This window comes from Tachypleus tridentatus, chromosome 10, assembly GCF_004210375.1.
Source record: "Tachypleus tridentatus isolate NWPU-2018 chromosome 10, ASM421037v1, whole genome shotgun sequence".
Classification (NCBI taxonomy): domain Eukaryota; kingdom Metazoa; phylum Arthropoda; class Merostomata; order Xiphosura; family Limulidae; genus Tachypleus; species Tachypleus tridentatus.
Genome location: NC_134834.1, coordinates 160,029,150 through 160,042,558, shown reverse-complemented (window position 1 = coordinate 160,042,558; position 13,409 = coordinate 160,029,150). Strand labels below are relative to the sequence as shown.

The following is a 13,409-nucleotide window of genomic DNA, read 5'->3' as shown; positions in this document are numbered from 1 at the left end:
CTCTAGGTAGGTGTAACTTTCAATGTGAAGAGGAATAAGCAGGTGTGTGTCGTGGAGAATTCACATGTAACAGTTAGCAATGGAACTCTTATGGTCCCCTCCCTGTCGTGCAAATGATTTTTTTAAAATTGAATTGGAAGCTTCATTCGAAAAGCATCATGGTTTTGTAATAAGAGCACTATTTGCTATATCCACTGCGGAGAATCAAACCTCGGAATTCTGAATTGTAAATCCGTAGACTTACTGCTTATCGAGTATGGATCATGTTTGCCTTATCAAGAGAAACTACCTATAATAAATAAATACGTGAATAGTAAAAGGTAAATAACTATTAAACAGACAATATTTTAGATACATGTTAATAATATTTTCGATATAATGGTTATTACTTTAAACATTCATAATACTTGATTTTAAATTTTCAATATTCGTATTTTTTTATTTTAACTTCCTTTATATATATAAACAGATAGATGAATATCATAGAAACTACACTGCACTGTACCGAAAGTTACTAAATGTTTAGGGAAGATTTTCTAATTCAACTAAGATTTACTTAATGTGTTTAATGCCAAGATAAAAAACAATTTCATCTAGAAAAGTTTTGCATCTCAGGTCAGTGTTAAGAATATAAAATCAGAAAAATGTTTTGGCGGCAGGCACAGTACACGTTTAAACTAAAACAGTTACCTTACTTAATGTACACGGAATAGAATATTGTAATTAGAAATACTTTATACATTGTTGTCCTTTGTTGCAGAGTTGTAGATTACTACCCACACACTCATATACGTAAGTATAATACACGTATATTGAAATATACAAACAAACACAGTCCAATCAATAGTTCTTCGAGAATACACTCAGTTCAAGTAGCGTTAAGCCTTGTTGATGTATCTTTAACTGGTAGTGAGACGATTCCTCCGTACGATAGGTCTCCATTATGTTGTATTATACTCAAACGATATGTTGGTTGTTCACAAAGCGAACAATGCTACCTGGTTGAAAAATTAAAAATGAACACTTCCATTTTGAACTTAACGATTCTTGTATTGTGATTTTTCATTAACGTGACCATTGAAGAGCCAAACACAATCACTCTTTGAACTGATCCACAAGTACCAGATGCTGAAATCATCACACTCTTCATTTTTTTACATTTTCCACAAATGATTTGCTCAAAGTATCAATACGACTTGTTGTATTGTCGTGAAACATAAAGCAAGAAACCAAATAAAGGTTTCAAACGTGTAGATTAATGTTAGTCTTGATTTAACGCAGTTACAATTGACAATTTCTGTTTGTTGAAGGAGACATCAAATTGTATCTTAGTTATCCAATGAAGTATGTTTATATCATAACCATAAAATTTTCAAGCCATAAATCAAAACACATTAACATTAAATTTAATTTTTTTTATCTAAATGAAGTTAAATGAATAAACAAAATAATGAGGAACGACTCCGTTAAAAACAGCAAATCCCAACCTCTGATTAATTATATTATAACCACAAAATGCTCAAGCCATAAACATATATATATATATATGTATTAAATAAATACATTAGTTTAGTTTTCTTAAAGTTTACCTGATTCAAAACCCAATTAAATGTAAAAGTAGATTAGCTTGAGATATGAACTATTTTGTGACGTCATTGTTGTCTCCCGCTGGTACAGCGATAAGTCTACGGATTTATAACGCTAAAATCAGGGGTTTGATACCCTTAAGGAAACCGCAGATAGCCTGACGTGCCTTTGATATAAGAAAAATATTCAACCTTCATTAGTGGGTTTTGATAACCAGCCATAGTGATGGTTTAATAGTTTTGAATGGTTGGATTAAATAACTTTACCAATATGTACCTTACTTAATAAAGAGAACAAAAACGTTCAGTACTAAAGATAAAAGTATTACAGAATGGCATTCATGTGTAATTGCAATAAAACAATGAAATCTTGGAGAACTCTGACCAGTGTAAAACGATTTATAAAATACTGATGCAGTCACAGATATTACCTGACATATTACATACGTTATGTATATATAAAACAAATAATTTTAAGCAGTTATTTAGTTTCTGTAGTGTATATTGGTGTACACAAGACATATTAGTACTAGTAATAAACGACCTTACAACAACAGATTGGTTATTTTTCCTTAATTGGACATTTCAGCCTTTCGTTTTACAGGTTCTTCTGGAGATTTATACTGAAAGGCAGACCACAACTTACGGTACAAGGTTTCAATAGGTTTAAATAATAAATTCTGTTCTGAAGATATTATAAAGCGAAGGTTGAGTGTCCAATTAAAGAAAAATAGCAAATCTGGTGTAATAAGGTGTTTATTACAAGTATAAATTTCAATTATTTCTTATTTACATTTCGAAAAAATTACTCTGAGTTTATAATGTAAAGAGGTGATTAGTTCAACAAAAATATAAAGATTTATTAATGGTGAAAGATTTATCTGAAATATGTGGTTTTGCAGTAAATGTATTTGCTTCCTTTGACTAGGGCGGACTGGGTATGAAAAAGGAACGATGTCTCTTTCTGTTTTCTGACCTTCTGATAATCACAAGTATTAAAAGGAAAAGCGGAACGATACGGAAAACCTCTTTAGTTTCGTAAGTTGAAACTGCTGTTTAACGATTATGTTTTATTGGACTTCGGCTGTTTATGTGCTGGATGTTTATTTGTTTAATAGTTACCAAATCAAAATACCTATAAAACTGTTACAATTATATATACTTGCAGAAATACCCGCCCTCCGGGGTTGGTATAACTTCTAGTTCCTTCGAAAGGCCATTAGGCCTGCGGCCTTTTCTGGAATTTTCTGACAGTTCTGCAACAGTGTACTCCACTTGACATTAAATGATGTCCGCCATCCGTGTGAAAAAGAATTTTGTTGAAATTTTAGTTTTAAAATGGCATATCATCACAGAGTATATTTTATTGTACTTCGTTGTAGATTCAGTTATCAATAGTGCTTTTCTTTTCCATTGCAACATTCGAGAAATTTTTACTAAAGAAAATCCAGTAATTTTTAAGTTTGTTTTTTGACTGTTTTATAATTGAAACTTACTTTATTCTTTTTTGTTTATAATTTTCATTAATTAAATCTTAAACATATAATTTCTTTGGAAATTTCAATTGTTTTATTTATTGCTCAGCTATAAATATATTGCCCAGTTATGAACAAATATTACTAACTTATTGTTAGTGCTGACCGGTACGGTAGTTTTCGAGTTTTGAACTTTTACATCACAATCTCCATTATAATAAGATTATTATCAGTATTTTTAAAAAAAATTATTTTACTTTTGTTACATGTAAAACACACCGATCGTGGTGCAAACATGTTTTATTCATTACGATGTACTGTTGAGGAATAAAAAAAATGGGCGAGTAAGAAACACGAGATAGTTTTTACCTTTTCAAGAAATAAGCTAAACACACACAATACCACAAAATTCTGCTGTATAAATTATGAGAAACTTACATATGGGAAATGTGTACACTTTGTTCGTACTACCATTTAAACCTAGTTTTATCGGTTCGAATAATTTGCTCTACTTGGACGTTATAAATCTCCTCGTTTTTGACAAATTGCCTATCAAAACAAATACAGAACAAATTGTATGATTTATAACACGTAATTATTTTGTTATTTATGACAATCCTTTGTTTTCATTATGAACGTCAGGTAGTCGTTCCACGCGTCAAGCACCATTACATCATAATGGTTATTTAAGCTCGGAACTCTCCAAAGTTAATTCTGACTATGACGGAATCAGGCCATGCTTATTTATGTAACCTGTTTAGTGATAGCGCTGCCGAATTAAATAATCAGTAAAAGTAATAAAGATTGCAGACGGCTTGAATGGTTAATGTAAGAAACTTTATTAGAAATGTACAACGTTTGGACAAGCTTACGGCATTATCAAGTACATACAGTTGACATAGTTATAAGAATATATATATATATGTTCTGATAATAATATAATAATAATATAATGTTGTCCTATTTCTACAAAAGTTTCTTTCATGAACCATCCAAACCATCTTCAAACTTTATAACTTTAAAAAGTGGGTTTCTTGTCATCAAATCTAAAAACCAAGAAAAGTATTTTCATTCTTTTTAATTCGGAAATTCTCTCTGGCTACTGTAATCTTGTGTGTATGGGGAGGGAAAATCATTATTGGATTTTTTAAATATCCTGAGTTATTGGGAACGGATTTGTTAGAAACAGTTAAATCGAATTATAACATATAGTGATGCGTGACTTCTGGGCATAGAAACACTGGTTTACTACCAGTTCACGATGTTAACATTGGAGTTATCATTACAAAATCGCTGGTTTCTTATAGTTCACGATGTTAACATTGGAATTTGCATCACAGAATCACTTGTTTTTGTAGCCAGGAGAGTTATAAAGAAAAAAAAAAAGGATTATTTAATGGTCAATTCAATGGATAATGACATAAACATCAACTTGTGTTTAGGCAAAATTAAACAATATGCTGTGAATGTAAACGAAATAATTAATTTAAAAGGAATTTGAAATGACCTTTTACGAATTCATGGAATATTGAATTCCTAAGGCATGTATTGGCAGATATATATATGGCCCATGTGAAATTACGGTATTGAAGCGAATATTCCATTATTCAGAAATTTATACGCTGTGTGGACATTTTAAATTTATTTAAACAGTCTTTCAATGTTATTAACTATTTGATTGTATTACTGGTGGTTAGTGATATATGTTAAGATGCATTGCAATTATTTTTCAGTCTTTTGTTCGTGTAACAATATTTTTATCAAAGTTTGGAGTTAATTTGTATTTTTTTTAAGCACAGCTTTATGTTAAAATGTTTCTAGTTAAAGTGAGTTTCTTTCACTGAGTAATTTGACATTTGATAGGACATCGCCCTCAACGTTTGGTACTCTGGAGATGAACAAGTACAAAATGTTAATGAGATTTTCCTTAGACAACCTGGACATAGTCAAAAGTGAGTACAATTATCAACAGGAGATTCATCCCACGTAGAGGTTCATTTACGTTATTAAATTAATTTAAACAACAATAATTATGAAGCTTAGTATTTAGAAAGTTATGTGTATTTGACGTATTTGGTATTATCTCGGATATTGCTACTCAAGGTATTTACTTTTTTTCTTAAACATCATTTTTAATTGTAGTGCAATTCGATCCTGGTCAGTTATAGCCCATACTTGATTATATGTAGTAACAAATAGATAGAAATGTAGGTAAATAGATAGACACACACATACAGGTCGATCAAGACAAACCGATCTACAATAGTTTTTGGTGTGTGGATTGTTACATCGAAAGACTTCATTACTAGTAGAATAAAACTGCTGTTTCATATGGTGAACCAGATTTCTTCAGATTGCCTTATGCACATATTACACCAATTTTCAATTACAGTATACCGCCTACTTTCTTACTGTCTGAATGAAACACTCCAGGCCATAAGCTGTTTCGCACCCACGCTAGTCCATTTAGATTGTAAAAAATTAATTTGGCTAATCTCGCCATGTCATCTTTCGCCACTGTTCATGAGTGCACACTTTATGCCCACTACAAGTGTGAATTTGTGTTTCACAAAATAGAGTGGTTTACGTACATTTTACACAATAAAGAGTGGCTTGTGTGTGTGTTTCACAGAATAAAGAATGGTTTGTGTACATTCTACACAATAAAGTGTGGTTTATGTGTGTGTTTCACAGAATAAAGAATGGCTTGTGTACATTCCACACAATAAAGTGTGGTTTATGTGTGTGTTTCACAGAATAAATAATGGCTTGTGTATATTTCACACAATAAAGGGTGGTTTATGTGTGTGTTTCACAGAACAAAGAATGGCTTGTGTACATTCCACACAATAAAGGGTGGTTTATGTATGTGTTTCACAGAATAAAGAATGGTTTGTGTATATTCCACACAATAAAGGGTGGTTTATGTGTGTTTCACAGAACAAAGAATGGCTTGTGTACATTCCACACAATAAAGGGTGGTTTATGTGTGTGTTTCACAGAACAAAGAATGGCTTGTGTACATTCCACACAATAAAGGGTGGTTTATGTGTGTGTTTCACAGAATAAAGAATGGTTTGTGTATATTCCACACAATAAAGGGTGGTTTATGTGTGTGTTTCACAGAACAAAGAATGGCTTGTGTACATTCCACACAATAAAGGGTGGTTTATGTGTGTGTTTCACAGAATAAAGAATGCTTTGTGTACATTCCACACAATAAAGAGTGGTTTATGTGTGTGTTTCACAGAACAAAGAATGGCTTGTGTACATTCCACACAATAAAGGGTGGTTTATGTATGTGTTTCACAGAACAAAGAATGGTTCGTGTATATTCCACACAATAAAGGGTGGTTTATGTGTGTGTTTCACAGAGTAAAGAATGGCTTGTGTACATTTCACACAATAAAGGGTGGTTTATGTGTGTGTTTCACAGAGTAAAGAATGGTTTGTGTACATTCCACACAATAAAGGGTGGTTTATGTGTGTGTTTCACAGAATAAAGAATGGTTTGTGTACATTCCACACAATAAAGAGTGGTTTATGTGTGTGTATCACAGAATAAAGAATGGTTTGTGTATATTCCACACAATAAAGGGTGGTTTATGTGTGTGTTTCACAGAACAAAGAATGGCTTGTGTACATTCCACACAATAAAGGGTGGTTTATGTATGTGTTTCACAGAACAAAAAATGGTTTGTGTATATTCCACACAATAAAGGGTGGTTTATGTGTGTGTTTCACAGAGTAAAGAATGGCTTGTGTACATTTCACACAATAAAGGGTGGTTTATGTGTGTGTTTCACAGAATAAAGAATGGCTTGTGTACATTCCACACAATAAAGTGTGGTTTATGTGTGTGTTTCACAGAATAAATAATGGCTTGTGTATATTTCACACAATAAAGGGTGGTTTATGTGTGTGTTTCACAGAACAAAGAATGGCTTGTGTACATTCCACACAATAAAGGGTGGTTTATGTATGTGTTTCACAGAATAAAGAATGGTTTGTGTATATTCCACACAATAAAGGGTGGTTTATGTGTGTGTTTCACAGAACAAAGAATGGTTTGTGTACATTCCACACAATAAAGGGTGGTTTATGTGTGTGTTTCACAGAACAAAGAATGGTTTGTGTACATTCCACACAATAAAAGGTGGTTTATGTGTGTGTTTCACAGAATAAAGAATGGTTTGTGTATATTCCACACAATAAAGGGTGGTTTATGTGTGTGTTTCACAGAACAAAGAATGGCTTGTGTACATTCCACACAATAAAGGGTGGTTTATGTGTGTGTTTCACAGAATAAAGAATGCTTTGTGTACATTCCACACAATAAAGAGTGGTTTATGTGTGTGTTTCACAGAACAAAGAATGGCTTGTGTACATTCCACACAATAAAGGGTGGTTTATGTATGTGTTTCACAGAACAAAGAATGGTTCGTGTATATTCCACACAATAAAGGGTGGTTTATGTGTGTGTTTCACAGAGTAAAGAATGGCTTGTGTACATTTCACACAATAAAGGGTGGTTTATGTGTGTTTCACAGAGTAAAGAATGGTTTGTGTACATTCCACACAATAAAGGGTGGTTTATGTGTGTTTCACAGAATAAAGAATGGTTTGTGTACATTCCACACAATAAAGAGTGGTTTATATGTGTGTATCACAGAATAAAGAATGGTTTGTGTATATTCCACACAATAAAGGGTGGTTTATGTGTGTGTTTCACAGAACAAAGAATGGCTTGTGTACATTCCACACAATAAAGGGTGGTTTATGTATGTGTTTCACAGAACAAAAAATGGTTTGTGTATATTCCACACAATAAAGGGTGGTTTATGTGTGTGTTTCACAGAGTAAAGAATGGCTTGTGTACATTTCACACAATAAAGGGTGGTTTATGTGTGTGTTTCACAGAGTAAAGAATGGTTTGTGTACATTCCACACAATAAAGAGTGGTTTATGTGTGTGTTTCACAGAATAAAGAATGGTTTGTGTACATTCCACTCAATAAAGGGTGGTTTATGTGTGTGTTTCACAGAATAAAGAATGGTTTGTGTACATTCCACTCAATAAAGGGTGGCTTATGTGTGTGTTTCACAGAGTAAAGAATGGCTTGTGTACATTCCACACAATAAAGAGTGGTTTATGTGTGTGTTTCACAGAGTAAAGAATGGCTTGTGTACATTCCACACAATAAAGAGTGGTTTATGTGTGTGTTTCACAGAATAAAGAATGGTTTGTGTACATTCCACACAATAAAGGGTGGTTTATGTGTGTGTTTCACAGAACAAAGAATGGCTTGTGTACATTTCACACAATAAAGGGTGGTTTATGTCTGTGTTTCACAGAATAAAGAATGGCTTGTGTACATTTCACACAATAAAGGGTGGTTTATGTATGTGTTTCACAGAATAAAGAATGGTTTGTGTACATTCCACACAATAAAGAGTGGTTTATGTATGTGTTTCACAGAACAAAGAATGGTTTGTGTACATTCCACACAATAAAGGGTGGTTTATGTGTGTGTTTCACAGAGTAAAGAATGGCTTGTGTACATTTCACACAATAAAGGGTGGTTTATGTGTGTGTTTCACAGAGTAAAGAATGGTTTGTGTACATTCCACACAATAAAGAGTGGTTTATGTATGTGTTTCACAGAACAAAGAATGGTTTGTGTACATTCCACACAATAAAGGGTGGTTTATGTGTGTGTTTCACAGAATAAAGAATGGTTTGTGTACATTCCACACAATAAAGAGTGGTTTATGTATGTGTTTCACAGAACAAAGAATGGTTTGTGTACATTCCACACAATAAAGAGTGGTTTATGTATGTGTTTCACAGAACAAAGAATGGTTTGTGTACATTCCACACAATAAAGGGTGGTTTATGTGTGTGTTTCACAGAGTAAAGAATGGCTTGTGTACATTTCACACAATAAAGGGTGGTTTATGTGTGTGTTTCACAGAGTAAAGAATGGTTTGTGTACATTCCACACAATAAAGAGTGGTTTATGTATGTGTTTCACAGAACAAAGAATGGTTTGTGTACATTCCACACAATAAAGGGTGGTTTATGTGTGTGTTTCCACAGAACAAAGAATGGTTTTGTGTACATTTCACACAATAAAGGGTGGTTTATGTATGTGTTTCACAGAATAAAGAATGGTTTGTGTACATTCCACACAATAAAGAGTGGTTTATGTGTGTGTTTCACAGAGTAAAGAATGGTTTGTGTACATTCCACACAATAAAGAGTGGTTTATGTGTGTGTTTCACAGAGTAAAGAATGGTTTGTGTACATTTCACACAATAAAGGGTGGTTTATGTGTGTGTTTCACAGAGTAAAGAATGGTTTGTGTACATTCCACACAATAAAGAGTGGTTTATGTATGTGTTTCACAGAACAAAGAATGGTTTGTGTACATTCCACACAATAAAGAGTGGTTTATGTATGTGTTTCACAGAACAAAGAATGGCTTGTGTACATTTCACACAATAAAGGGTGGTTTATGTGTGTGTTTCACAGAGTAAAGAATGGTTTGTGTACATTCCACACAATAAAGAGTGGTTTATGTGTGTGTTTCACAGAGTAAAGAATGGCTTGTGTACATTTCACACAATAAAGGGTGGTTTATGTGTGTGTTTCACAGAGTAAAGAATGGTTTGTGTACATTCCACACAATAAAGAGTGGTTTATGTATGTGTTTCACAGAACAAAGAATGGTTTGTGTACATTCCACACAATAAAGAGTGGTTTATGTATGTGTTTCACAGAACAAAGAATGGCTTGTGTACATTTCACACAATAAAGGGTGGTTTATGTGTGTGTTTCACAGAGTAAAGAATGGTTTGTGTACATTCCACACAATAAAGAGTGGTTTATGTATGTGTTTCACAGAACAAAGAATGGTTTGTGTACATTCCACACAATAAAGGGTGGTTTATGTGTGTGTTTCACAGAACAAAGAATGGTTTGTGTACATTCCACACAATAAAGGGTGGTTTATGTATGTGTTTCACAGAATAAAGAATGGTTTGTGTACATTCCACACAATAAAGAGTGGTTTATGTATGTGTTTCACAGAACAAAGAATGGCTTGTGTACATTTCACACACAATAAAGGGTGGTTTATGTGTGTGTTTCACAGAGTAAAGAATGGTTTGTGTACATTCCACACAATAAAGTGTGGTTTATGTGTGTGTTTCACAGAACAAAGAATGGTTTGTGTACATTCCACACAATAAAGGGTGGTTTATGTATGTGTTTCACAGAATAAAGAATGGTTTGTGTACATTCCACACAATAAAGAGTGGTTTATGTATGTGTTTCACAGAACAAAGAATGGTTTGTGTACATTCCACACAATAAAGGGTGGTTTATGTGTGTGTTTCACAGAGTAAAGAATGGCTTGTGTACATTTCACACAATAAAGGGTGGTTTATGTGTGTGTTTCACAGAGTAAAGAATGGTTTGTGTACATTCCACACAATAAAGAGTGGTTTATGTATGTGTTTCACAGAACAAAGAATGGTTTGTGTACATTCCACACAATAAAGAGTGGTTTATGTATGTGTTTCACAGAACAAAGAATGGCTTGTGTACATTTCACACAATAAAGGGTGGTTTATGTGTGTGTTTCACAGAGTAAAGAATGGTTTGTGTACATTCCACACAATAAAGAGTGGTTTATGTATGTGTTTCACAGAACAAAGAATGGTTTGTGTACATTCCACACAATAAAGGGTGGTTTATGTGTGTGTTTCACAGAACAAAGAATGGTTTGTGTACATTCCACACAATAAAGAGTGGTTTATGTATGTGTTTCACAGAATAAAGAATGGTTTGTGTACATTCCACACAATAAAGAGTGGTTTATGTATGTGTTTCACAGAACAAAGAATGGTTTGTGTACATTTCACACAATAAAGGGTGGTTTATGTGTGTGTTTCACAGAGTAAAGAATGGTTTGTGTACATTCCACACAATAAAGGGTGGTTTATGTGTGTGTTTCACAGAACAAAGAATGGTTTGTGTACATTCCACACAATAAAGGGTGGTTTATGTATGTGTTTCACAGAATAAAGAATGGTTTGTGTACATTCCACACAATAAAGAGTGGTTTATGTATGTGTTTCACAGAACAAAGAATGGTTTGTGTACATTCCACACAATAAAGGGTGGTTTATGTATGTGTTTCACAGAATAAAGAATGGCTTGTGTACATTTCACACAATAAAGGGTGGTTTATGTGTGTTTTTCACAGAATAAAGAATGGCTTGTGTATGTGGCAGCTCTACCCTCGCATTCCAGATGATTGAGCTCGTGTTTTAGACAAGTACACTTGAGTAATTTTGCTGCCGTTTTCTCCCTGTTTCGTTTAACATTGTGACTTGATGTAGAATGAATCCGGCAAACATTATGATTTTCTTTCCAGTGTTGCCCTGTGCACTGAGGATTTGTCACAAGCTTTTATCACCTTATAAGATACCTTCTTTCTTAATACACCAAGAATCTGTTAGATTCTTCTTGGAAGTCGTGAACTAAACCATAGCAGGCTAACAGTAGATATATGTATATACTCTCACACAAACCCATCTACTTTAGACATTTAAACGAATAGTTTCAAACGGCTATTGAGAATAGCAGGTTTTTCTAATTCTACTGTCCAAGCACTCTTCATATCATATATATACTTCTATATATATACCCTTTTTTCAATAGTAGTTTTGGTTTGCGGTTTCTAAAGAAGCAGTAAATATCTAAACTTATCTAAAAGTGAGATCAGTCTATTTATTGTTTCTAAAAACAAATGTTCGTTATAAAATTAGTGACTCGGTTATTGAATCGATGCGATAAATGTTCTATATAAATGGTTAGAATTTCAAACGTTTGTATTCTCTGTCTACTAATAAAACTAGGATAATTTATTAGCAGGATTTAAAAGCACGTGTACTTTAGCATAACTCATACATTTTCAATGCAGTTAAAGTGTGTAATGGTTTCGTACCAATATCATGACATAAGTACTTTGAATAACCTAAGACGAAGCCGTCCACCATTTTTAAACCATTGTAAAAGTGATTCGTATGAAATAAGTCAGAATTCATAAACGATTTATTTTCAGTAGCGGTATGTTTACTCTTATAAGTTTGTTTATTAAAAAACAACAACAAATGATAACGTGTTAAAATCGTGTTGAATTCACCTTTCTCAACATATACAAACATATCAGTGATGTCTAGAGATGCTCGAAACACGATGTTTTTGGATTTTGTGCGTTTGTGTATTGTTAATCACAAAACTACACAGTGGACTATCTGTGCTTTGCCAGTCACTGATATCTAAACCCGGTTTTTAACGTTATATGTTGATAAAGGAGGGCGTTCTATGGACAACTTTAGAAATCATATAAACCCTAACTTAGAGCGACATATTACACTATGTAATACAAATTTTGTTCCTGGATAGTATGTGTTATTTCTTAATTGCTTATGTTGTAAAAGTACTGAAAATGGCCATTATTCCCTTCAAACTTTGCTTTTGTGACCTGGATAATGAAATTTAGAAATTAACCTATTTTCTAAGTAAAAACGGGCAAATTTGCACATTTTCATTTACATAAGGTCTGAATAAAACAACATATGAATCAAGATGTACATGCATTTATACTAAAGTTTACAAAAATGTTTAGAAGTCAGTAGTTTTTCGAGATTTCCGACTGTAATGTAAACCACTTTCACGTATCAACCCTCAAATATAGTCTCCCATCATGTTTTCGTTATACGCTTCTTGGTAGTGGCGTTCAGAGTCCACTATATCTTGGTGGAAGCGCTCTCTTTGCTTCTCTAAGATTGCTCTCATGCTCTCCTTGAATATATCAAGATGAGCGTCAAGGATATGAACTTTCAGGGACATCCTGCAGCCCGTTTTGTCGTAGTTCTTCACCAGAGCCTCAACCAGTTCCAGATAATTTTCGGCCTTGTGATTGCTTAAGAAGCCCCAAACCACTGCGACAAAACTCCCCCAAGTTTTTTTCTTTTCTACTGCGCTTCTTGGGGAATTTTGTGCACTCTGGGATCTTCTTTATTTGTGCTCCAACGAAGACAGCTTAGGGAAGAAATCTCGAAGGTACTTGAAGGCTGCAGGCTCCTTATCAAGAGCTGTGACAAATTGTTTCATAAGACCCAGTTTTATGTGCAGTGGTGGGAACAGCACCTTCTGGAGGTCCACTAGTGACTCACACTTGACATTGTGTCTCTCCACAGAGAATTCGGCCTGTTCTGGCCAGTGCTTCCTGTTGTAGTGCGTTGGGGTGTCCCTGCTGTCCCAAAGGCAATGA

The 13,409-nt window shown here is 33.7% G+C and overlaps 1 protein-coding gene across 1 annotated transcript in view; it reads left to right on the top strand.

The window, feature by feature from the left end:
• LOC143230770 (uncharacterized) overlaps positions 1–13,409 on the top strand; it is a 228,158-nt gene that overhangs the window by 167,155 nt on the left and 47,594 nt on the right. Inside the window, exons 8-9 of the mRNA XM_076464895.1 lie at positions 2,515–2,624; positions 4,925–5,013. Of these exons, the coding sequence (XP_076321010.1) occupies positions 2,515–2,624; positions 4,925–5,013 (199 nt within the window). The remainder of the gene's footprint in view (positions 1–2,514; positions 2,625–4,924; positions 5,014–13,409) is intronic.